Here is a 26,703-nt window from a genome sequence, read left to right on the forward strand (position 1 = left end):
CTGGGAGATGACTGTAGGCTCACCCAGATGACTGTAGGGTTGGGAGATGACTGTAGGCTCACCCAGATGACTGTAGGGTTGGAAGATGACTGTAGGGTTGGGAGATGACTGTAGGCTCACCCAGATGACTGTAGGGCTGGGAGATGACTGTAGGCTCACCCAGATGACTGTAGGGCTGGGAGATGACTGTAGGGTCACCCAGATGACTGTAGGGCTGGGAGATGACTGTAGGCTCACCCAGATGACTGTAGGGTTGGGAGATGACTGTAGGGTTGGGAGATGACTGTAGGCTCACCCAGATGACTGTATGGTTGGGAGATGACTGTAGGCTCACCCAGATGACTGTAGGGCTGGGAGATGACTGTAGGCTCACCCAGATGACTGTAGGGTTGGGAGATGACTAGGCTCACCCAGATGACTGTAGGCTCACCCAGATGACTGTAGGGTTGGGAGATGACTGTAGGCTCACCCAGATGACTGTAGGGCTGGGAGATGACTGTAGGCTCACCCAGATGACTGTAGGGTTGGGAGATGACTGTAGGCTCACCCAGATGACTGTAGGGTTGGGAGATGACTGTAGGCTTACCCAGATGACTGTAGGCTCACCCAGATGACTGTAGGGTTGGGAGATGACTGTAGGGTTGGGAGATGACTGTAGGGTCACCCAGATGACTGTAGGGTTGGGAGATGACTGTAGGCTCACCCAGATGACTGTATGGTTGGGAGATGACTGTAGGGTTGGGAGATGCTTTGGGTGTTATTGTTCATGTTCTCTGTGTTGTGCGTATGTAGACACATTTTCAGGTGGGTTGGGTTACTCGTTGTGACGAGGGCGTGAGTCTTGTCTCTGGGACTTGCGGTATGCATGTGTGTTTGAGTATTTGAGTGTGTGTGTGTGTTTGTGTGTTAAGTCCAGGCTTAGCCAGGTATAGCATGTATGAACTTGCAGGCCTGAAGGCAGCCCCCCCCCCCCCCCCCCCCCCCCCCCCCCCCCCACACACACACACACACACACACACACACACACACACAAACACTCCTCCCTCCTGCATTTCAAGTGCTGAAAGACTGTGAAGGTGTGGTTTTGCGAAAGAGAGAGCAACACACCCAAGTGTATTGTTGTAACACCGGGGACGTTGTTGAACTGAGCCCATCTATTTTCACTTCATTCTCCCCCAAGATGCTATGTGCCTCAACTGGTGGCGTGCCACCATTTTATAAAGAATATTTCTAGTAGGCTATTATTCATCAGTCCTTGGCTTGATAAATGTGTCCTGGACCGTATGTGTGAAAACCTCAACAACAAATGTTGGCCTCTATTTAGGCATCATGGTCTAATTCAAACTCCGGTGAATTCTACAATTCAAACTCCGGTGAATCAAAATGCCTTCCTGAATTTCACCTATTGATGTGTTGTCTGTCTGGAGGATGCCCCGTATACAAATAAGAGCATATTTGAAAACAGCCTTTATAAAACAAAGTGCTTTTCCAGGCTGTTCTGCCATTCATCGGCGTACTGATATGGGCAGTCAATGTCCATTGGTGAACTACTAGACTGTTAACTCACTTGAACTTAACAGACCTTTAAAAAGAGCTGCACATAACTTTTGAGTGGAGCAAGGCAGCATTATAACTGCAGGCTCTGTTTTAGGTGCTGCTAGCTGGTGTGTGTGGGTGTGTGTGTGTGTCTGTGTGTCTGTGTGTGTGTGTGTGTGTGTGTGCGCGCACCCCAGAATTTATGGAGTGGGGCTGTCACTGCCGCCCCCTGATTGAATCTGCCATTTGTTGCACAGATAGACAACTGTCAGTGGAGAGCAGTCCAGGCCCACGGTGTCCTCTCAGTGTCATAAGACCTGCTACCGTGTACTGTAGGACTGCTGCTGAGGGAGGGAGCATGAGGGAAGCAGAGAGGGAGGGAGGGAGAGAGGGAGGGAGGGAGAGGGAGGCAGAGAGGGAGGGAGAGGGAGGGAGGGAGGCAGAGAGAGAGGGAAGCAGAGAGGGAGGGAGAGGGAGGGAGGCAGAGGGAGAGGGAGGGAGAGGGAGGGAGGGAGGGAAGCAGAGAGGGAGGCAGAGGGAGGGAGGCAGAGAGAGAGGGAGGCAGAGAGGGAGCATGAGGGAGGCAGAGAGGGTGAGAGAGAGTACTTTAACTATTTGCACATCATTACAACACTGTATGACATATGACATTTGAAATGTCTTTATTCTTTTGGAACTTTTGTGAGTAGTGTTTACTGTTAGTTTTGTATTGTTTTTTCACTTTTGTTTATTATCTATTTAACTTGCTTTGGCAATGTAAACATATGTTTCCCATGCCAATAAAGCCCTAAAATTTAAATTGAATTGAGAGAGAGGGAGGCAGAGAGAGCGTAGTAGGAGACAGAGAGGGAGGCAGAGAGAGCGTAGTAGGAGACAGGGAGGAAGGCAGAGAGAGTGTAGTAGGAGACAGAGAGGGAGGCAGAGAGAGCGTAGTAGGAGAGAGGGAGGGAGGGAGAGAGAGTGTAGTAGGAGACAGGGAGAGAGGCAGAGAGAGCGTAGTAGGAGACAGAGGAAGCAGAGAGAGCGTAGTAGGAGACAGAGAGGGAGGGAGGCAGAGAGAGCGTAGTAGGAGAGAGGGAGGGAGGCAGAGAGAGTGTAGTAGGAGACAGGGAGGGAGGGAGGCAGAGAGAGTGTAGTAGGAGACAGAGAGGGAGGCAGAGAGAGTGTAGTAGGAGACAGGGAGGGAGGGAGGCAGAGAGAGTGTAGTAGGAGACAGGGAGGGAGGGAGGCAGAGAGAGCGTAGTAGGAGACATGGAGGGAGGGAGAGAGAGTGTAGTAGGAGACAGGGAGGGAGGCAGAGAGAGTGTAGTAGGAGACAGGGAGGGAGAGAGGCAGAGAGAGTGTAGTAGGAGACAGGGAGGGAGGGAGGCAGAGAGAGTGTAGTAGGAGACAGGGAGGGAGAGAGGCAGAGAGAGCGTAGTAGGAGACAGGGAGGGAGGGAGGCAGAGAGAGCGTAGTAGGAGACAGGGAGGGAGGCAGAGAGAGCATAGTAGGAGACAGGGAGGGAGGCAGAGAGAGTGTAGTAGGAGACAGGGAGGAAGGCAGAGAGAGTGTAGTAGGAGACAGGGAGGGAGGCAGAGAGAGTGTAGTAGGAGACAGGGAGGAAGGCAGAGAGAGTGTAGTAGTAGACAGGGAGAGAGGCAGAGAGAGCGTAGTAGGAGACAGGTAGGGAGGGAGGCAGAGAGAGCGTAGTAGGAGACAGAGAGGAAGCAGAGAGAGCGTAGTAGGAGAGAGGGAGGGAGGGAGAGAGAGTGTAGTAGGAGACAGAGAGGAAGCAGAGAGAGCGTAGTAGGAGAGAGGGAGGGAGGGAGAGAGAGTGTAGTAGGAGACAGGGAGGGAGGGAGGCAGAGAGAGCGTAGTAGGAGACAGGGAGGGAGGGAGGCATCGAGAGCGTAGTAGGAGAGAGGGGGAGGCAGAGAGAGCGTAGTAGGAGAGAGGGAGAGAGGGAGGCAGAGAGAGCGTAGTAGGAGAGAGGGAGAGAGGGAGGCAGAGAGAGTGTAGTAGGAGACAGGGAGGGAGGGAGGCAGAGAGAGCGTAGTAGGAGACAGGGAGGGAGGGAGGCAGAGAGAGTGTAGTAGGAGACAGGGAGGGAGGCAGAGGGAGTGATGAAACAAACATGAAGTACAAGTAAAAACTAGACGTATCTTTACCCCAGACCTACAGCTAGGCTCAATGTTCCTCACCTGCCCCAGACCTACAGCTAGGCTCAATGTTCCTCACCTGCCCCAGACCTACAGCTAGTTTCAATGTTCCTCACCTGCCCCAGACCTACAGCTAGGTTCAATGTTCCTCACCAGCTCCAGACCTACAGTTAGGCTCAATGTTCCTCGCCTGCCCCAGACCTACAGCTAGGCTCAATGTTCCTCACCTGCTCCAGACCTACAGCTAGGTTCAATGTTCCTCACCTGCTCCAGACCTACAGCTAGGTTCAATGTTCCTCACCTGCTCCAGACCTACAGCTAGGCTCAATGTTCCTCACCAGCTCCAGACCTACAGCTAGGCTCAATGTTCCTCACCTGCCCAGACCTACAGCTAGGCTCAATGTTCCTCACCTGCCCCAGACCTACAGATAGGCTCAATGTTCCTCACCTGCCCAGACCTACAGCTAGGTTCAATGTTCCTCACCAGCTCCAGACCTACAGCTAGGTTCAATGTTCCTCACCTGCCCCAGACCTACAGCTAGGCTCAATGTTCCTCACCTGCCCCAGACCTACAGCTAGGCTCAATGTTCCTCACCTGCTCCAGACCTACAGCTAGGTTCAATGTTCCTCACCTGCCCCAGACCTACAGCTAGGTTCAATGTTCCTCACCTGCCCCAAACCTACAGCTAGGCTCAATGTTCCTCACCTGCCCCAGACCTACAGCTAGGCTCAATGTTCCTCACCTGCCCCAAACCTACAGCTAGGCTCAATGTTCCTCACCTGCCACAGACCTACAGCTAGGCTCAATGTTCCTCACCTGCCACAGACCTACAGCTAGGCTCAATGTTCCTCACCTGCCACAGACCTACAGCTAGGCTCAATGTTCCTCACCAGCCCAAAGAGTGCTGTACAAACACACAGAACATACACGCACATGGAGGGTTGCAAAATTCCTGGAACGTTCAATACACTTCCTGGTTTTCCAGAAATAGTGATTAGAGGATTCTGGATTTCCTGCTTATTCCCTCCTGATTTCGGGAATCCTTCAAACCGGGATTTTGGGAGAACCAGGGAATTTATTGAATGTTCCAGGAATTTTGCAACCCTACGTGTGCGTGTGTTTGGAGGAAGGTGAATGGTTGCCAGAGAGGGAAAATGAGCTGAACAGGATGGGAAGCAGACAGACGGATACGAGGAGAGAGAGAGAGATAAAGATGGATGGTTCTCCGTCTCCCTACATTATAGTGTCTGCTAAATAAAGGAGTAGGGGATGATCATAACAACAAAAGAATAGGGGGGTTTGTTTAAAAGTGTACCCTTTCTGCTTTCCAGCGTGATTTACTTGTGGCGAAGAGCCGTGCCAAATAAGTAGCTAGCTAGCAGGGGATATTTATTGTCAGCCTGATGGGGATGTCAAGCCAACTCTCCCCAACATCTCCCCAGCTTTCAGAGAAGACCTTGCTTCAGGCAACACTACAGTACACACGTACACCCACACGCCCAGCAAAAGGAACTCAAAAGTTATCTTTGGAAATGAATCAGTCCCTTTTATCGTCACATTAATTTGTAGGAAGGTTGAAATGAGTATTAGTTTTCATTGCCTTCAGAAAGTGTTCACAGCTGTTGACTTTTTCCACATTTTGTTGTGTTACAAGGTGGGATTTAATTGTTGTTTTTTGTCAACGACCTACACAAAATAATCCAATGTCAAAGTGAAATAAAAAGTCTAACATTTGTAAAACTGTTATGAAAAACAACACGCTAATATATCATGATTACATAAGTATTCAACCCCCTGAGTCAATACATGTTAGAATCACTTTTGGCAGCGATTTACATCTGTGAGTCTTTCTGGGTAACATTAGCTTATAGTGTAGCTGTTGTGTTTGTGGCACCAAGGGCACACAGTACAGTACAGACAGCTAGCTATCTGGTGGGTGCTGTTGGTTGGTTGGTGGACTGCGTGTGCCTTTTTTCCACGCAGCTGTCAGGGGGGCTGCATGGGATCTGTCAGCACACAATCTGCATCTGCACTCTCACTCTGTAACACACACCCAACTCAACATCACTGTGTGTGTCAGTGTTTGCGGGGGGGGGGGGGGGGTCTTTGTGTGCGTGTGTGTGTGTGACTTTGTGCCTGTGCGAATATGTTGGTTAACATTTCCACCTGCTAATAGCCCTAGATGTCAATATTACTTACGTTGACTTATATGATATAGGCCTAAAAGTCTTTGTGTGTACTACTGTGTTAAAGCAGATGTGTTAGCCTGTTGCTTTGTCAATAGAGTAGCAGTATAATGTAGGATCATCTCTACATATGTTCCACTACTGGAGATGTGGGGGAATTTGAGCATTAGGATCATCTCTACATATGTTCCACTACTGGAGATGTGGGGGAATTTGAGCATTAGGATCATCTCTACATATGTTCCACTACTGGAGATGTGGGGGAATTTGAGCATGCCCTCCCTACCCCCCACCCCACCCCTCTAACCAGGCTCATGTGAGTCTGTCAAACTAGTCCCCACTCTGGGGAGTCAGGCCTACAGTAGCCCCAGCAGCCTTGGTAGCCCCAGCAGCCCCTGTAGCCCCAGCCAAGGTAGCATATGTCCCATTTAGGGCTTGAATAAAGCCTGGCTTTTCTCCTGGAGGAGAGAAAGGCCCCTAAAAGTCTCTGGCTGTCGAAGGCACCTGTGGCTGTCTGACAGCTGAGCCCTCGCGTTGCCAAGGACTCTTGTTCCCAAACCCTATTATGCCACGCTCAATCTGTGACGTGTGTGTGTGTGTGTCTTTGTGTGTATGCTTGTGTGCCTGCCGTTGGGCAGCTTGACAGTTTTTTCAAATCAAAATAAAATGTTATTTGTCACATGCTTCGTAGACAACAGGTGTAGACTAACAGTGCTAACTTACGGGTCCTTTTCCAACAATGCCGAGTTAAAGATAAGAAAAAATATATACACTGAGTATACCAAACATTAGGAACATATTCCTAATATTGAGTTGCACCTCCCCTGTGGTTGTGAGGCCAGTTGGACATACTGCCTAATTCTATAAAACTACGTTGGAGGAGGCTTATGGTAGAGAAATTAAAATTAAATTATCTGGCAACAGCTCTGGTGGACATTCCTGCAGTCAGCATGCCAATTGCACACCCCCTTCAAAACTTAAGACATCTGTGGTATTGTGTTGTGTGACAAAACTGAACATTGTAGTGGCCTTTTATTGTCCCCAGCACAAAGTCCACCTGTGTAACGATCATGCTGTTTAATCAAATTCTTGATATGCCACACCTGTCAGGTGGATGGCTTATTTTGGCAAAGCAGAAATGCTCACTAACAGGGATACAAACAAATTTGTGCACAAAATGTGACAGAAATAAGCTTTTTGTGCCTATGGAAAGTTTCTGTGATTTTTTTATTTCAGCTCATGAAACGTGAGAAACACCACGTGTTGGGTTTATATTCATGTTCAATGTATATAGAAATAGTGACATGAGGTATAAATACACAGTGAATAAAGGAAACAAATGATGAATAGAAATAACATGGCTGTATACAGGGAGTACCAGTACAGAGTCTATGTGCAGGGGTACGAGGTAATAACATGGCTATATACAGGGAGTACCAGTACAGAGTCTATGTGCAGGGGTACGAGGTAATAACATGGCTATATATAGGGAGTACCAGTACAGAGTCTATGTGCAGGGGTACGAGGTAATAACATGGCTATATACAGGGAGTACCAGTACAGAGTCTATGTGCAGGGGTACGAGGTAATAACATGGCTATATACAGGGAGTACCAGTACAGAGTCTATGTGCAGGGGTACGAGGTAATAACATGGCTATATACAGGGAGTACCAGTACAGAGTCTATGTGCAGGGGTACGAGGTAATAACATGGCTATATACAGGGAGTACCAGTACAGAGTCTATGTGCAGGGGTACGAGGTAATTGAGGTAGCTATGTACTGTACATATAGGTAGGGATAAAGTGACTAGGCAACAGGATATATACTAGACAGTAGCAGCAGCGTATGTGGGGAGTGTGAAAGTGTATGTTTGGGGCGTGTGTAGTGTGTGTGGAAGAGTCAGTGTAATTATGTGTGTGTGTGGTTAGAGTTCAGTGTGTGTGCAAAGGGTCAGTGCAAGAGAGTTCGTGTAAAAAAGTGTCAATGCAGGTAGTCCGGGTAGCCATTTGATTAGCTATTTAGCAGTTTTGTTTCGAAATGTTATGGCTTGGGGGTAGAAGCTGTTCAGGGTCCTGTTGGTTCCAGACTTGGTGCATCGGTACCGCTTGCCGTGTGGTAGCAGAGAGAACAGTCTGTGGCTTGGGTGGCTGGAGTCTTTGACAATATTTTGGGCCTTCCTTTGACACCGCCTGGTATAGAGGTCCTGGATGGTAGGGAGCTCGGCCCCAATGATGTACGGTGCCGTTTGCACTACCCTCTATAGCACCTTGTGGTCGGATGCCAAGCAGTTGCCATACACAAGCGGTGATGCAGCCTGTCAAGTTACTCTCGATGGTGCAGCTGTAGAACCTTTTGAGGATCTGAAGGGCCATGCCAAATCTTTTCAGCCTACTGAGGGTCAGCTCCTTTGTCTTACTGATGTTGAGGGAGAGGTTGTTGTCTTGGCACCACACTGCCAGGTCTCTGACCTCCTCCCTATAGGCTGTCTCATTGTCGTCTGTGATCAGGCCTACCACAGCCATGTTGTCAGCAAACTTAATGATGGTGTAGAAGTCATGCGCGACCATACTGTCGTGGGTGAACAGAGAGTACAGAAGGGGACTAAGCACACACCCCTGAGGGGCCCCTGTGTTTAAGATCAGCATGGCGGATGTGTTGATGCCCTCAGGATCCAGTTTCAGAAGGAAGTTGTTCAGTCCGAGGGACTTTAGCTTAGGGAGGAGCTTTGAGGGCACTATGGGGTTGAACGCTGAGCTGTAGTCAATGAACAGCATTCTCACGTAATTGTTCCTTTTGTTCAAGTGGGAAAGGGCAGTGTGGAGTGCAGTAGAGATTGCATCATTTGTAGATCTGTTGGGGCGGTATGCGAATTGGAGTGGGTTCAGGGTGTCTGGGATGATGGTGTTGATGTGAGCCACAACCAGTATTTCATGGCAACAGATGTGAGTGCCCAGGGGGTGATAATCATTTAGACAAGTTACTTTGGCATTCTTGGGCACAGAGTAGGTGTTACAGACTGGGTCAGGGAGAGGTTAAAAATATCAGTGAAGAAACTTGGAGGCTGGTCAGGGCATGCTCTGAGGTAATTCATCTGGTCCTGAGGCCTTGTGAATGTTAACTTGTTTAAAGGTCTTACATCGGCTATGGAGAGCATGATCACACAGTCATCCGGAACAGTTGGTGCTCTCATGCATGATTCACGAAATGGTGCAAATGCTCAGAGAAATGGTGCAAATGCTCAGAGAAATGGTGCAAATGCTCAGAGAAATGGTGTAAATGCTCAGAGAAATGGTGTAAATGCTCAGAGAAATGGTGTAAATGCTCATAAAAGTGCCGTCCTCTTTTGCTTAGCTTACAAAAAACCCTGTTTACGTTAATTGGTGGTAAACTCTCATATTTTTTGATACCCAAAGCCTTGGATATACTGTATAATGTAATATACTGTATTTTCCCATAATTGTATCAACCATACTATCAACCAGGGGTTGGAACCAAAATCATTTTCCAGTGGTTTTGTTCTGAACAGAACCCCAAAATGTTTTATTTCGTCCCACTGTTCCGACCAGCAAAATACATTTTTCAACATGTTCCAACCAAGAAAAAGTACTGGTTTATATTGTTTCTTTCTGTTCCTTTTTGAACCTGTGAAATCAACCTTTTTCTTTTCTTTTTTTACATTTAGCTCATTAAATGACTTGACCAATCAGTGCGACTAGAGCAGGCAAGCTAGTTGTTTACATGCGTGATGGAGAGACAAGTGTGGCCTGTGGCGCAAGATGCAACTTTTTGTTTTGCAGGTAGAGAGCGGTGGAGGCTGCTGAGGGGAGAACGGCTCATAATAATGGCCGGAATAATGCAAATGGAATGGCATCAAACACCTGGAAACCATGTATTTTATGTATTTGATACCATTCCACTGACTCCGCTCCAGTCATTACCACGAGCCTGTTCTCCCCAATTAAGGTGGCACCAACCTGCTGTGGTGGGGAGAGAGTGGGTTGAGGAGGCTTGAAGGAGGCTTGAAGCGCCGGGCATCTTGTTATGATATGCATTATCTGAATTGGGTCCACAGAGTTATACCTAGGAGGAGGAACTTTGAATGTTCTTTGAGTTTGCTCGCTGTGTGATAACGTGCGTCTCGGTGAGAGGTGTAGGAGTCAGGCGCAGAAGAGCAGGGATGTCTGAGAAGCGTGTTTAATCATATAGTCCACCAATACAGAAATAGCACAGACGAAAATCCCCAAACTACGCTCACGATACTCAGCAACTCGTGCAAACACACCGAGGAACAAACACAGTTCCGACACTTTACATACACGTGCGTACATCGTGAACACAACAAACATCAAATACAATCGAGCGCAATACACACAAGTCTAATCCCGCACGAACTAAGGCAGGAAACAGGTACCCTATATACACACAGAAATAAACGCAATTGAAACCAGGTGTGAAAAGAATCACAGACAAAACAAACAGAAAAGGAAAAAGGGATCGGTGGCGGCTAGTAAACCGACGCCGCCGAGCGCCGCCCGAACAGGGAGAGGAGTTACCTTCGGTAGAAGTCGTGACACGCTGTCAAGCTTGAGCTAGCTAGCTAACAAGCTTGTGTGTGCCCTGAGCAGCACCAGAATTAAAAACATGTCTTATCTTTTTGTAGTTAATAAATCCAATGTGAAACATGATAATTAGGCCTATAGGTCCCTTAACTAGCATTGAAAAAGTTCATCCATTCTTCTCTAGCTAATAAAAAATCTCTCTCCTTATCTTCTGAATCAAGCTTGTAACGTCAGCCTATGCATCAGATGGGGGAGAGGCAGGTAGCTTAAACACCCACAAGCAAAGATTTTCAGCATGCAGGAAGACACTGGAATATATTTCTGAGTGACACAGTGAGGGCATTGCGTAGGAGTTTTGTTGTGGGACTAGAAAAAAATGCATGAAATGTAAAATAATGTTATTAACCAGTTCCCATGGTTTTAAAATAACGGTTCAGTTCCGGAACAGTATAGATCACTTTCGTTCCAGGTTCTGTTTCTGTTCCCTGAACCGGTTCCAACCCCTGCTATCAACCATACAACCATACTATACTGTACATAATTTTAACATTCCAATAGTTTCTAAATTAATATTATATCTAGGAAGTAATTATTTTTTTTAGCTTTTTGGCTACAGTACAAACAATCTGGGCTGGTGTCAGAATGGTGGCGATAGGCTAGATCTTCTAATGAACTGTTATCCTCTCATAATGCGCTTCAGCTTCAAACGTGAGACTTTAGCTAGTCATCTTGAGAGACTCTTTTAACCTCACACCAACCACAATCTCTCTACGCACCGCCTCTCACTGGTTTCACAACTCCACAACTCTCTTTTCAGGATTCACATGGATCAGTCTTCTCACAGTTCATGAGACTTTGTTTGAAAAGTTGCATCTCTGTGCGTTCTCAACACTGAGGAGAAAAGGGGAACCTGAAAGCACAGAGGTCAACTTGTTGTTTCTCATTGATGTAGTATAAAAGGAAGTTTAAGAAGCTCAGCTGCCATTCAATGCTTATCTGATGGAGTAAGACACACACACATACAAGGAACTCAGAGCACATTAAGAATTACCATACCACGTGCTGGTTGGTCAGATGACTTATATTTTGCATTGCTGTCATTGCTGCTCTGAACGAAAATGTATTCAAATGAAGATGCTGTTGTTCTATGTTGAAACCAAATTGGAACTGAGTGGAATAAAAAACACCATAAAAAACATTCCCTACTCAATTCCTCATGTTGTTGATCATAACACAAGTTAGATATACATTGCCAAGTCACAAATAAGCAACTTAATTACAATAATACAAATTATGTCAAAGTTTCTTTAGAAACTTAAAAAAACAACAACATTTTATTAGAATTGTCTTTCTCATTGGACAAGGCCATCTTCCTGAAGTAGTCTCCATGCTGTAGTTGGGTAATTAGTCTCCATAAGGATGCTAAGACCAGAGAGAGGCGTGGCTTTTCCTAAGGCATCCACCCTCCCCCATCTTGTTATCCTGTAGCATGGGTTAGACTAGACTGGAGAGCCAATGAGCAGATAGCTTCTCCGCTATGGCGGCAGAAGAGAGCTGGTGGAAGCAGACATGGGGCTCTCTTCCTCTCTAAACCATAATGGAGGAAACTGGCTCGTCTAGTTTGTCCAGATTCTCCCTCCCCGCCTCCGCCTCTTAATGGGACGTGCGCTGAAAAACCATTTGTCTTTTTCACCTCCCTTTTTCTCTCTCATTCTCTCACTTCATCTTTCTCAGCCTCCTTCCTTTTTGCATCAGTCTGTTCCCCCACACCCTCTTGCTTTCTTTCTCTCTCTCTCTCTCTCTCTCTCTCTCTCTCTCTCTCTCTCTCTCTGTCTCTCTCTCTCTCTCTCTCTCTCTCTCTCTCTCTCTCTCCGCTTTTATCTTTCCCAGTTGTAATTGATATAGTGGGGATGCTGTCGTGTAGAGCAGGCAAAAAGTGATATCTCTCTGTGCCAACTGCTCTGGTCTCAAACCTGCAGGCTTTAGCACGTGTCTGTGCCTGTCAACCAGCCCGAGAACAGCAGCATTCTCACACACACACACACCATAGTCACTGGCTCGAGCTCTACTCTACATCCTCATCCTGTAAAGTTTATATTGTCTTCACAAGACTGTTCTCTAAATTCTCTGGGTTTGAGAAGAATTGCCTATCTTACATAAAATAAAGCTATTTTAGGCTACTTACTAGCAGACACTCTAGATGACCGTAGGTTCCTTCATGGGTTTAACGTGTCTTAGTATGACAAGCAACATAGGCTAACATTTTTTGCCTGCTGATGAAAAAAGGTGTTAAACCGCCAGCAGTAGCAAGCTGATAAGTGGACAGCTCCGTTTAGATGCTGGCACCACTCTCAATTAGCACTGATCATTCTGTTATTTTATTCATGACATTTTTTTGGGGTGCAATGCATGTAGCAATAACACTTTTACACACAAAAGTGTGTAGGCCTAATACAGTATACTTGTGACTTTTTTTTAGACGTGCAGTGTACTGTAGCTCGTCATCTCCGGGGTCGTCTGTAGCTCAGTTGACGTGCAGTGTACTGTAGCTCGTCATCTCCGGGGTCGTCTGTAGCTCAGTTGACGTGCAGTGTACTGTAGCTCGTCATCTCCGGGATCGTCTGTAGCTCAGTTGGTAGAGCGTGGTGCGTCCAACACCAGGATAGTGCGTTCGATTCCTGGCACCACACCTGCATAAAAATGTACGCATGCATGGCTGTAAGTTGCTTTTGGATAAAAACATCTGTTAAATGGCTTATATTATTAGACTATCGTCTGTAGCGATAACTTTGTCAGCACTTCTTTGCAATATAGCCTGTTATACACCAAGCTTCTGTGATGGGTTTTATTTGTAGGTTAGGTTATTATGTGAATCACCTCTTCGCCCTTTGCCCAACAGTAGCAGTGCCCTTCACCAAGGAGGTGTGAGTGTGAGATTCAGATACAGGAAATGGCCCCTTGTCATTTTGTCTGACAGCTGCATCACGTACGCAGCACGCACAGTGTTCCTGCTGAACTGCACTCTGACACCTTCCTGTTGAACTGCACTCTGACACCGTCCTGCTGAACTGGTCTCTGACACCTTCCTGCTGAACTGGTCTCTGACACCTTCCTGCTGGACTGGTCTCTGACACCGTTCTGCTGGACTGCACTCTGACACCTTCCTGCTCGACTGGTCTCTGACACCTTCCTGCTGAACTGCACTCTGACACCGTCCTGCTGAACTGGTCTCTGACACCTTCCTGCTGGACTGGTCTCTGACACCGTTCTGCTGGACTGCACTCTGACACCTTCCTGCTCGACTGGTCTCTGACACCTTCCTGCTGGACTGGACTCTGACACCGTCCTACTGGACTGCACTCTGACACCGTCCTACTGGACTGCACACTGACACCGTCCTACTGGACTGCACTCTGACACCTTCCTGCTGAACTGGTCTCTGACACCGTCCTGCTGGACTGCACTCTGACACCGTCCTGCTGGACTGCACTCTGACACCGTCCTACTGGACTGCACTCTGACACCGTACTACTGGACTGCACTCTGACACCTTCCTGCTGAACTGCACTCTGACACCCTCCTGCTGGACTGCACTCTGACACCCTCCTACTGGACTGGACTCTGTCACCGTCCTGCTGGACTGCACTCTGACACCTTCCTACTGGACTGTACCCTGACACCGTTCTACTGGACTCTGACACCGTCCTGCTGGACTGCCCTCTGACACCGTCCTACTGGACTGCACTCGGACACCTTCCTGCTGGACTGGTCTCTGACACCGTTCTTCTGGACTGGACTCTGACACCTTCCTGCTGGACTGGACTCTGACACCTTCCTGCTGGACTGCACTCAGACACCGTCCTACTGGACTGCACTCTGACACCTTCCTGCTGGACTGGACTCTGACACCGTCCTGCTGGACTGGACTCTGACACCGTCCTGCTGGACTGCACTCTGACACCTTCCTACTGGAGTCTGACACCTTCCTGCTGGACTGGACTCTGACACCGTCCTGCTGGACTGCACTCTGACACCGTCCTACTGGACTGCACTCTGACACCGTCCTACTGGACTGCACTCTGACACCGTACTACTGGACTGCACTCTGACACCTTCCTGCTGAACTGGTCTCTGACACCTTCCTGCTGGACTGCACTCTGACACCCTCCTGCTGGACTGCACTCTGACACCCTCCTACTGGACTGGTCTCTGACACCGTCCTGCTGGACTGCACTCTGACACCCTCCTGCTGGACTGCACTCTGACACCCTCCTACTGGACTGGTCTCTGTCACCGTCCTGCTGGACTGCACTCTGACACCTTCCTACTGGACTGCACCCTGACACCGTTCTACTGGACTGCAGTCTGACACCTTCCTACTGGACTAATCTCTGACACCGTCCTGCTGGACTGCACTCTGACACCTTCCTACTGGACTGCACCCTGACACCGTTCTACTGGACTCTGACACCTTCCTGCTGGACTGGACTCTGACACCGTCCTGCTGGACTGCCCTCTGACACCGTCCTACTGGACTGCACTCGGACACCTTCCTGCTGGACTGGTCTCTGACACCGTTCTTCTGGACTGGACTCTGACACCTTCCTGCTGGACTGGACTCTGACACCTTCCTGCTGGACTGGACTCTGACACCGTCCTACTGGACTGCACTCTGACACCTTCCTGCTGGACTGGACTCTGACACCGTCCTGCTGGACTGGACTCTGACACCGTCCTGCTGGACTGCACTCTGACACCTTCCTACTGGAGTCTGACACCTTCCTGCTGGACTGGACTCTGACACCGTCCTGCTGGACTGGACTCTGACACCGTCCTACTGGACTGCACTCGGACACCTTCCTGCTGGACTGCACTCTGACACCGTCCTGCTGGACTGCACTCTGACACCGTCCTACTGGACTGCACTCTGACACCGTCCTACTGGACTGCACTCTGACACCGTACTACTGGACTGCACTCTGACACCTTCCTGCTGAACTGGTCTCTGACACCTTCCTGCTGGACTGCACTCTGACACCCTCCTGCTGGACTGCACTCTGACACCCTCCTACTGGACTGGTCTCTGTCACCGTCCTGCTGGACTGCACCCTGACACCGTTCTACTGGACTGCAGTCTGACACCTTCCTGCTGGACTGGTCTCTGACACCGTCCTACTGGACTGCACTCTGACACCTTCCTACTGGACTAATCTCTGACACCGTCCTGCTGGACTGCACTCTGACACCTTCCTACTGGACTGCACCCTGACACCGTTCTACTGGACTGGACTCTGACACCTTCCTACTGGACTCTGACACCTTCCTGCTGGACTGGACTCTGACACCGTCCTGCTGGACTGCACTCTGACACCGTCCTACTGGACTGCACTCGGACACCTTCCTGCTGGACTGGTCTCTGACACCGTTCTTCTGGACTGGACTCTGACACCTTCCTGCTGGACTGGACTCTGACACCTTCCTGCTGGACTGCACTCAGACACCGTCCTACTGGACTGCACTTTGACACCTTCCTGCTGGACTGGACTCTGACACCGTCCTGCTGGACTGGACTCTGACACCGTCCTGCTGGACTGCACTCTGACACCTTCCTACTGGAGTCTGACACCTTCCTGCTGGACTGGACTCTGACACCGTCCTGCTGGACTGCACTCTGACACCGTCCTACTGGACTGCACTCGGACACCTTCCTGCTGGACTGGTCTCTGACACCGTTCTTCTGGACTGGACTCTGACACCTTCCTGCTGGACTGGACTCTGACACCTTCCTGCTGGACTGGACTCTGACACCTTCCTGCTGGACTGGACTCTGACACCGTTCTTCTGGACTGGACTCTGACACCGTTCTTCTGGACTGGACTCTAACACCAGGCCACAGTTGGTCTCCTCGGAAGAGAGCACGTATGCAGGCCAGGGCGCACCTGTAGCATTTGATGTGAACAGTGTTTAAGATGCTTGCACACAGTGCAGTGGCTAAATAGGAATTTGAACCTAAAATGTCTCCTCCGCCCGGCCCCATGATAACTGCCTCTTAATTAGGCCCTCTTACCAGCCACTAATCTGATAATCTCTGTTCTGTCTCTCTCTCTACCCCCTCTTCCCTGTTTCCTCGTCTCACCCTCCCTCCCTCCCTCCCTCCCTCCCTCCCTCCCTCCCTCCCTCCCTCCCTCCCTCCCTCCCTCCCTCTCTCTTATCCCCGTCTCTCATCCATACTTACCCGTCTTATCTCTCCTGTTTTAGCTAGCCATCTTCTCCTTCCTCCCTCCAGCTTTTCCTCTTCTTATCCATCCTTTGTTCTCTCTCTCTCTCTCTACTTTACCCTGCTCCCTCATCTTAGTCCCCCCCCAAACCTTTTTTACAAAGTAGATAATCTGTCGGTGGCTCTGCACTGTAATGCCCTCTCCTTGTGTCCACCCATCCTTGTGTTTACCTCACCTATTACCAGAATGATCATCTGTCAGCAGGCTTCAGTGCTAGTCTGCCATGTTGGAAATAATAAATGCCTTAATGAGAATGAGTGTCTTGGTTGGGCCTCCGCTTTGCCTCGCCATCCCGCAGTAGGCCTTTTTTCTAATGACTTGACTGAATCCCATCAGGTCAAAGTGCCATGGTTTCCGGGTTTAGCTGTGGGGCAGGATGTGTGTGTTGGTGCTCAGTGACATCGTGTGATAATAGCACACGGGAAGTTGTTTGATTTATTTACTGCTTAACAAGACCAGAAACCAAAGTCTACCTGCTCCGAGTCTACACACACACACACACACACACACACACACACACACAGTAACAGCAGCCACTGCTGCCCCCCTTCAACCGTCCTCTCCACACACACACACACACACACACACACACACACACACACACACACACACACACACACACACACACACACACACACTGAATTGTAGCCCGCAATCCATCAGTGCATGCTTAGAAGGCTGTTGTTGTTTTTGTTGTTGTGTGTGTTTGTACATGCAGACGACATGACTGTGTATTGACGGCGGTCTCTGTGCTCTCCCTGCAGTGTGATCAGTGGTTGCTGACACTCGAGGTGGGCAGGCAGGCCGTCGTCTCCTCCCCAGCCCTGAGCTCCGAGCCCAGACACCTTTTTTCCCTGGTCTCTCGACGGGTAAATATAAGGCTGTTTCTTCCCTCCCCCCTCTTGACCTCCTTCTCCCCTCTCTCTTTTACCTGCCTCCATGCCTCCATCCCACCTCTTAACTCTTACGTCCCCATACACTGAGGGCTGTGCTTGCACATTTCCAACCCCCCAATGTTAAGCTTCATTCTTCATTCAGCATGTCTACCTTTCTTCTTCTTTGATGCATCATCATCATCATCATCATCCTTTTTGACATTTGCATATTTTCATTGCATATTTTCTTCCATTCTTGCGTTTTTTTTTTATAGCAGTTGATATAAAGCAACTGCTTTCTGTAGACAGAGATGGAAAACAGTAAAAGTTTAAGGCATTCTGAAGACTCATTTCGCCCTCATTACCGATTTGGGATGAAATCGGCATTGTTTTTAGTCCATTGTTTTCCTTAAAGTTTCCTTACGTTTTTCAGGTATGAGCTATGTGCATGGCATGCTATCATACCATATCAACCCTCGCTTTATCTTTCTGTGCCTTTGTCGAGAAGAGGAGTCCTTTTTTCTCAATTCTTGGTCTCACACACCCCACCTCCACACCTGTGTAGGTAAGTCCCACAGATTTCACACACACAAACTTACTTTCAGTCACCGCTCTTTGCCTTATCGGCAGTATGTTATTCGCACCTCCCCCAGGGTCGATGGGAGTCAAGACTGAACCATTTGATTAGTGATGAGGGTGTTTTTTTCTTCTGCCTACATGTTTTACTAATCTGTCAGTTCTGTTAGGTGTCATATTTAGACCTAGGTATAGGCTACTGACATTATTTTATTTACATATTTTATGCAGCTGCAACATTACTTAAGGGTAAATCATTTAATTGTAAAGGGGCCTATAAATGAATTATTAATGTTGTCAACATCCTGGCTTCAGACTGGTGCATTTTGAAATCACTTGATGTGTGTGAAGAGACAGAGTCATTTTGCATCAGAGAGAGAGAGATAATTGGCTGGGCTATTGGTCCTGACTAGCCAACAACCGGATGTTCCGTTTTTCAGGGATACAGCTATTTTCAACCTAGCTTCCTTTTCTGTTGAAAACCAGATGCGGAAACTCAGCTCAGGTGTTTCTCTTATGGCTGCTACGTTAGCTTATGTCCCGGCAGACATTTTTCGTGGCCACATTATTTCGTGGTTGGTTGATCCCCCCCCTCTTCCACCGTCCCCTCTCTTCCTCTTCCCTCCTCCCATCTTGTTCACACCAGAATCCAGATCTTTGAGAGAAATGCCGTTGAGTGGAGCTTCCACGTTACTTTATTTCTTTATGGGGTGGATCAGCTTTAATATTGCAAATAGATTGTGGCTTCTATCAATGTCATTGTCTGTATCATTTCCAATCCCACATATCTTTCAAAAATATATAAACTCAGCAAAAAAAGAAACGTCCCTTTTTCAGGACCCTGTCTTTCAAAGATAATTTGTTAAAATCCAAATTACTTCACAGATCTTCATTGTAAAGGGTTTAAACACTGTTTCCCATGCTTGTTCAATGAACCATAAACAATTAATGAACATGCACCTGTGGAACGGTCGTTAAGACACTAACAGCTTACAGACGGTAGGCAATTAAGGTCACAGTTATGAAAACTTAGGACACTAAAGAGGCCTTTCGACTCTGAAAAACACCAAAAGAAAGATTCCCAGGGTCCCTGGGGTCCCGTCTATATATATATACAGTGCATTTGGAAAGTATTCATACCCCTTGACTTTTCCCACATTTTGTTAATAAAATGGATTTAAAAAAATGTGATCCCTCAATCTAAACACAACATCCCATAATGACAAAGCAAAAACTGTTTTTTATACATTTTTGCAAATGTATTACAAATAAAAACTGAAATTTCACATTTACATACGAATTCAGACCCATTACTAAGTACTTTGTTGAAGCACCTTTGGCAGCGATTACAGCCTCGAGTCTTCTTGGGTATGATGCTACAAACTTGGCACACCTGTATTTAGGGAGTTTCTCCCATTCTTCTCTGCAGATCCTCTCAAGCTATGTCAGGCTGAATGGGGAGCGTTGCTGCACAGCTATTTTCAGGTCTCTCTAGAGATGTTCGATCGGGCTCTAGTCCAGGCTCTGGCTGGACATTCAGAGACTTGTCCTGAAGCCACTCCTGCATTGTCTTGGCTGTGTGCTTAGGATCGTTGGCCTTTTGGAAGGTGAACCTTCTCTCCAGTCTGAAGTCCTGAGCACTCTGTAGCAGATTTTCATCAAGGATCTCTCTGTACTTTGCTCTGTTCGTCTTTCCCTCGATCCTGACTAGTCTCCAAATCCATACCGCTGAAAAAATATCCCCACAGCATGATGCTGTCGCCACCATGCTTCACCGTACGGATGGTGCCAGGTTTCCTCCAGACGTGGCTCTTGGTAATCAGGCCAAAGAGTTCAATCTTGGTTTCATCAGACCAGAGAATCTTGTTTTGCACGGTCTGAGAGCCCTTTAGGTGCTTTTTGGCAAACTCCAAGTGGGCTGTCATGTGCCTTTTACTGAGGAGTGGCTTCCGTCTGGCCACTCTACCACAAAGGCCTGATTGGTGGAGTGCTGCGGAGATGGTTGTCCTTCTGTAAGGTTCTCTACAGAGGAACTCTGGAGCTCTGTCAGAGTGACCATCGGGTCACCTCCCTGACCAAGGCCCCTTTCCCCCGATTGCTCAGTTTGGCCGGGCAACCAGCTCTAGGAAGAGTCTTGGTGGTTCTAAACTCCTTCCATTTAAGAATGATGGAGGCCACTGAAGGTTTTAGGGACCATCAATGCTGCAGACGTTTTTTGGTGCCCTTCCCCAAATCTGTGCCTTAACAGAATCCTGTCTTGGGGCGATACGGACAATTCATTTGACCTCATGGCTTGGTTTACTGTCAACTGTGGGATCTTATATAGACAGGTGTGTGCCTTTCCAAATTATGTCCAATCAATTGAATTTACCACATGTGGCTTCCAATCAAGTTGTAGAAACATCTCAAGGATGATCAATAAAAACAGGATGCAGCTGAGCTCAATTTTAGGTCTCATAGCAAAGGGTCTGAATACTTAAGTAAGTAAGGTATTTTTTTCAAATATTTTTTGAATATACATTTGCAAAAATGTATAAAAACCTGTTTTTGCTTTGTCATTAAGGGGTATTGTGTGTAGATTGATGAGGAACATTTTTTATTTTATTTATTTTAGAATAAGGCTGTAACATAAGAAAATGTGGAAAAAGTCAATTGCTCTGAATATTTCCCGAATGCACTGTATATATTATTTTAAATAGTAAAATTTATATTTTCCTTTCATTTCTTCCCCTAACCCTAACATACCATCCCTAATTGGACAAAACTAATAGACAACAACACTTAGGCTTTTACTTCCAGCTTATACATACTATATACTATATACATTTTACGGACACAGAATACTTTACATTTAAGTCATTTAGCAGACGCTCTTATCCAGAGCGACTTACAAATTGGAAAGTTCATACATATTCATCCTGGTCCCCCCGTGGGAATTGAACCCTGGTCCCCCCGTGGGAATTGAACCCACAACCCTGGCGTTGCAAGCGCCATGCTCTACCAACAATAGTTGTCTTTTGTTTGTTTTTAGTCCCATCGTTCAGCAACCCTCATCCCCTCCCATCTATCTTTTTGATTTATATTTGCCATATAATGTTCAACTGTGCTGTGATGTTTCACAACAGTTCTGAACCTTTCTATTTTCATAGTTTCTACAGATTGTAAATGAAGATAAACAGTGAGCTAGCTGTGTGAGCTAGCTGTGTGAGCTAGCTGTGTGTGTGTGTGGAATAGTCCTCCCTCCCTCCCTCCCTCCCTCCCTCCCTCCCTCCCTCCCTCCCTCCCTCCCTCCCTCCCTCACAGCCCCATCAACACCACTCTGATAGCTGATCTCTACTCTGAGTAGTTAACTGATGTTTTTAGCTAGCTCACATTGCTTCTTTGGAGTCCCAGACGAAGGTAATATATTGACCTGAACACAACACATGGGAAGATAGATACGGTCAAAGTTTGGACACATTATTTTTGACCTAAACACAGCCATATAGCCTAACCTTGCACTCGTTAAGCATTTCAACCCTGGGTGTAGGCTAACCTTACCCTATTATAGTAACCCAATAGAAAAAGAGGAGGAAGCAGCTGAAAGAGAGATGAAGAGAGACAGCTAGAGAGGTAGACAGGAGACGATGGAGGGGAAGGGAAAAACAGCCACAGGAGGATTGGCGATGGATTGAGAGGAAGAGGAAGCAGATGAAGAAAAGAGTCTCTGTCTGTCCCTAAATGCCTTCACTCCTTTCCTTACCTCTGTAATGTAAACAGTACTGTACCGACATGCTGACCTTTGCACTGTGAGAGGGAGCTAGAGGCAAGTAGCTGGATGTGCTGTGGGTGGTTGAAAGTGCGTGTGAATTATCTTTACTTGTTGCATCTGTGTTTGGGTGAGTAAGAGCAACAAGTCAGGGTAGGGTAGCCAGAGAGATGGGAGGAAGGGAAGGGAAGGAGGAAGTGAAGCAGGGAAGATGGGTAATGGCAGCTGAGTGTGAGCTGAAGGAGGGAGGGAGTGAGGGAAGGAGGGGGAACCGGAGGAGGAGAGAAAAGCAGATCACGGGGGGAAGGGTGGTCCTCTAAAAACTCACAAGAAGCGGGCCAGTAGGGCGGGAGGGAGAACACTCTTCATCAATCAGACACACAAACACGGGCAGAGAGAGGGAAGTGGAGAGCTCTCTCTCGTGTGGCTGGGGAGTCTGTGCTTCCTGTTCTGATTGAGGCGAGCGTCATGCTCCGCCACTTTGTCTAAACGCCAGCCAGTTAGTTCACATCCACACAGGCAGGCCAGGCAGGCCCACTGTACTATACTGTACTTTACTGTTCTATCACATCACACACACACACACACACACACACACACACACACACACACACACACACACACACACACACACACACACACACACACATAGAGTCTTGTATAACTAACCTTGTGCGGACACACAATTCAGTCCCATTCGAAATCCTATTTTCCCTAACCCCCAACCCTTACCCTAATCTTAACCCGAAAACCGAACCTTAACCTTAACCCTAACACTAATTCTAACCTTAACCCTAAACCCCCTAGTAATAGGGAACGTTGACTTCTCATGGTGTCAGGAGGAGAGAGACGGTTAGAGACCTTTAAGAGGGAACGTTTGACTTCTCATGGTGTCAGGAGGAGAGAGACCGTTAGGAGGGGAGGTAATAAATAGCCAACATATGGTCACGGATCCCTCCACCTCTCCCTCCCTCCCTCACTCCCTCCTTCACTCCCTCTCCAGCCTTGATATAGAATTCCCCCTCTCTCATACACACACACACACACGCACACACTCACAGACACACACTCATCCTCTCGCGAGATAACTCTTCACTACACCCCGTTGGAATGCTTTGAAAATGCATTGTTGCTTCCTTCCGCTTATCTCCCTCCAATCCTTGATTTGATCACTGATCTGACAATGACTGGACTGGGTTACTGCGCCTGGTTCTCGCTATCTCTCTCTACTCTCTCGTTTATCTATAGCTAGCTAGTCTGGAAGGACCAAAAGGGCCAAAAGGTGAATGGATTATTAACAGCTTTGATAGTGCAGGGATGAAGCAAATCTCCCCACTGTTTGCTTTGAAGAGCATTTGTCAGTTCTGTCAGTTTGGCTCGCGGCCCATCGTCTATCAATCTATATAACGTATTAGTCACTGAACTGTAGCCTGAGCAGGTGGCTCAGTTGATCAAGGCGAGGCAGAGTTATCCCTGGTTTTAACACCTTTTAATATTTGAATAAAGTCATGGAGAATGAAGGGTGGCTTTAAGGCAGTGGAAACGTGTCACCCCCCCACTCAAGAACAAGTGATTTGTCACCAGCGAGTGGTAGAGGTGTCCCCTCTAGCCCACCACCCCTCTGACCTTGTCATGTGACTGATGCTGTTGCCAGATTGGTGGCTGACTGACTGTAAGGGGAAAGGGGTGGCGGGTGTCATATTTAGGTCAACGTCTTTGGTTGCTGCAAGTTGATTGATTGAGAGTACTTTCACATAGGGCTTGAAACCTAAAACAAATTGCTACAGTTTCCAATAATCAATGGGAAGAATTGATTGCATAACCTAATACTTATATTAATCAATCCAACTTCATGAACTGAGCTTGCTACATGAGTAAGATAAAATATAAATATATAAAAGAACACAACAATAAAGTGTTGCAAATGAAATGCATCAACCGATACAGATGTTTACAGATTCAGGTTAAACCGAGTTACAGAAGTTGACAGAAGTTGACAGAAGTTGACAGAAGTTGACAGAAGTTGACAGAGAAGAGTAAAGAAGAAAAGGAGAGGGAGTGTGAGAGATGATGGAGGGAAGAGGGAGGAGCCAGGCAGGCAGGCAGACAAAACAAGATGGAGAGAGACGGAAGGAGAGGGGGAGAGCAAATGGAGGTGGGAGGAGTCTGCGAGAGGAAGGGAGTGCGAGGGGGCCCAAGGATCGACAAGAGGAGAGGAGAGAAGAGGCATTCTTGTTGCAGCTTTTCCATCTCTGTGTGTTACTGCCCCACTCTCTCTCACACACACATACACGCACATGTACGCACACACAAATGCACGAACGCGCATACACACACACAAAGTTGTTTCTCTCTTGACTCCCACATTGTGACCTCCCCTGCTCTTTTTTACAAGGATGTGCAAGAATGTCAGGATGTCAGGGTCGGGCAGCGCGGTGGGTGTGTGTGTGTGTGTGTGTGTGTGTGTAGGACGGGGGGATATGGAGGAGGGGGGGGTTGGGGGGTGTCAAAGCCGGAGTGAGAGTGATGGCTGGGAACAGATGTAGTAACAGCAGCCACTGCTGCCCCCCTTCAACTGTCCTCTCCACACACACACACACACACACACACACACACACACACACACACACACACACACACACACACACACACACACACACACACACACACACACACACACATGCACGCACACCTCTCCTGTAACACGTTGGAATCTCCAAACAAGTGCAACAGTCTGCTCCAGTCGCCTGCTCTGAAAACATCACAACAGAAATCTGGAAACATAGCCCAACCGTTGTGCAATCTCTCTTTCTCTCGCTTTACTCTCTCACTCTGCCTTTTTTAATTTCTTCAACTGCCCTTTCTATGCCTTGGTATCTCTTCCGTTCTCTCCTTATCCTCCCTCTATCTTCTCCCCTTCTTTCCTTCCTCCATCTATCCCTTTCTTTCAAGCCTCCCCTCCTCTCCTTCTTCCCTGTTCCCACCATCTGTTGCAGTTCATTTTAGCAGGCCATAAAAAGTGCTGCCCAAGTGTTTGATCCACCAATCAGAGTGCAGGATGGGGGGGTGATGCTCGGCTAATGAAATAAAACAAATCCACGGCTAAGCTTGAGATCTGCGGTTAGCAGGTTCTCAACCCCCCCCGACACACACACACACACACACACACACACACCCATGGCCAACCACTATTCGATATGACCACACTAGTTGTATTACTAGTTAGTGCTGCTACTCCATTGGCTACTGAAGGCTACTTACACCACAATACTAGTTTTAGTCCAGTAGCTTTCATTCATTTGTGCATGATGCAATACTGTAGTTAGAAATGGCTCAGTAAGTCTGTGCATGATGCAATACTGTAGTTAGAAATGGCTCAGTAAGTCTGTGCATGATGCAATACTGTAGTTAGAAATGGCTCAGTAAGTCTGTGCATGATGCAATACTGTAGTTAGAAATGGCTCAGTAAGTCTGAGCATGATGCAATACTGTAGTTAGAAATGGCTCAGTAAGTCTGTGCATGATGCAATACTGTAGTTAGAAATGGCTCAGTAAGTCTGTGCATGATGCAATACTGTAGTTAGAAATGGCTCAGTAAGTCTGTGCATGATGCAATACTGTAGTTAGAAATGGCTCAGTAAGTCTGTGCATGATGCAATACTGTAGTTAGAAATGGCTCAGTAAGTCTGTGCATGATGCAATACTGTAGTTAGAAATGGCTCAGTAAGTCTGTGCATGATGCAATACTGTAGTTAGAAATGGCTCAGTAAGTCTGTGCATGATGCAATACTGTAGTTAGAAATGGCTCAGTAAGTCTGTGCATGATGCAATACTGTAGTTAGAAATGGCTCAGTAAGTCTGAGCATGATGCAATACTGTAGTTAGAAATGGCTCAGTAAGTCTGTGCATGATGCAATACTGTAGTTAGAAATGGCTCAGTAAGTCTGAGCATGGTGTTACTTGCAACACCAGGGAGGGTTGTGTTTGTTATATCCTGCATGACTCATTTTTGTCAATGTAAAAAGACAAATATGTTGTACATGGGATGCAGTAACAGCAAGACATGTAGTGAGAGACATGCAGACACACACACCCCTCCCACCCTGTCAGAGGGGACCGTCACACTGCACCCGTCAGAGGGGACCGTCACACTGCACCCGTCAGAGGGGACCGTCACACTGCACCTGCTTAGGCCATGTTACCGTCTGTGATGTCACGTCACTGCTCCCTCCCGTGGGTCACTAAAAAACATAACCAGCCTTTACCAGTCTTTACCTTTACATAACCAGCCTTTAAGCTTACCTCTCTCTCACCCACTCTTTCCCCCTCTCCTCCTTTTGCCCTCCTTCCTCTCCTCCATCTCATCTCGTATTTGTCTATCTCTCTGCTATTCCAGTGTCTGTTTCCCAGACCCTTGTTCCCTTTCCTCTCCTCTCTGTTCTCTCATCTATTTTTCTCTTCATCATCCCAACTCCTGTCCTCCATCCCTTTCGTTCCCACTCCCTTTTTCATCCACTTTGGTTTTCTGAGTGACTCACACTAAACTGATGTAGAGGAATGAGACATGTAGAGACTAGAGCACGTACTCCACCCCTCCATGAGGAGGAGGAAGTGGCCTGGACCGTAGAGGAGCTTCCTGTGGGGCTGTGAACGGAAAGCCGTAATTAACAGGAGGGGGGACTTCTGACTACCTCTCTCTTTCTCTCCTCCCTCTTCTCTTCTCTTTTTTGCTTATTCTGCAGTTGTATCTCTCCTTATCTCCTCCCCCTCGCTCTACCTCCTCTTTCTTTCTTTCTTTCT

At 47.6% G+C, this 26,703-nt stretch overlaps 1 protein-coding gene across 4 annotated transcripts in view; it reads left to right on the top strand.

Moving 5' to 3' along the window:
* LOC120028156 (ras-responsive element-binding protein 1-like) overlaps positions 1 to 26,703 on the top strand; it is a 66,477-nt gene that overhangs the window by 17,537 nt on the left and 22,237 nt on the right. For 2 of the 4 annotated variants that reach the window (XM_038973358.1, XM_038973359.1), the window contains exons 2-3: positions 17,469 to 17,573; positions 18,013 to 18,144. The exons of 1 other annotated variant lie outside the window; for it this stretch is intronic. In XM_038973358.1, coding sequence (XP_038829286.1) covers positions 18,015 to 18,144 — 130 coding nt within the window. In that variant the 5' untranslated portion in view covers positions 17,469 to 17,573; positions 18,013 to 18,014. The remainder of the gene's footprint in view (positions 1 to 17,468; positions 17,574 to 18,012; positions 18,145 to 26,703) is intronic. One more of the 4 variants, XM_038973361.1, reaches the window with a different exon arrangement.

The sequence above is a fragment of the Salvelinus namaycush genome, chromosome 33 (genome assembly GCF_016432855.1).
Source record: "Salvelinus namaycush isolate Seneca chromosome 33, SaNama_1.0, whole genome shotgun sequence".
Classification (NCBI taxonomy): Eukaryota; Metazoa; Chordata; class Actinopteri; order Salmoniformes; family Salmonidae; genus Salvelinus; species Salvelinus namaycush.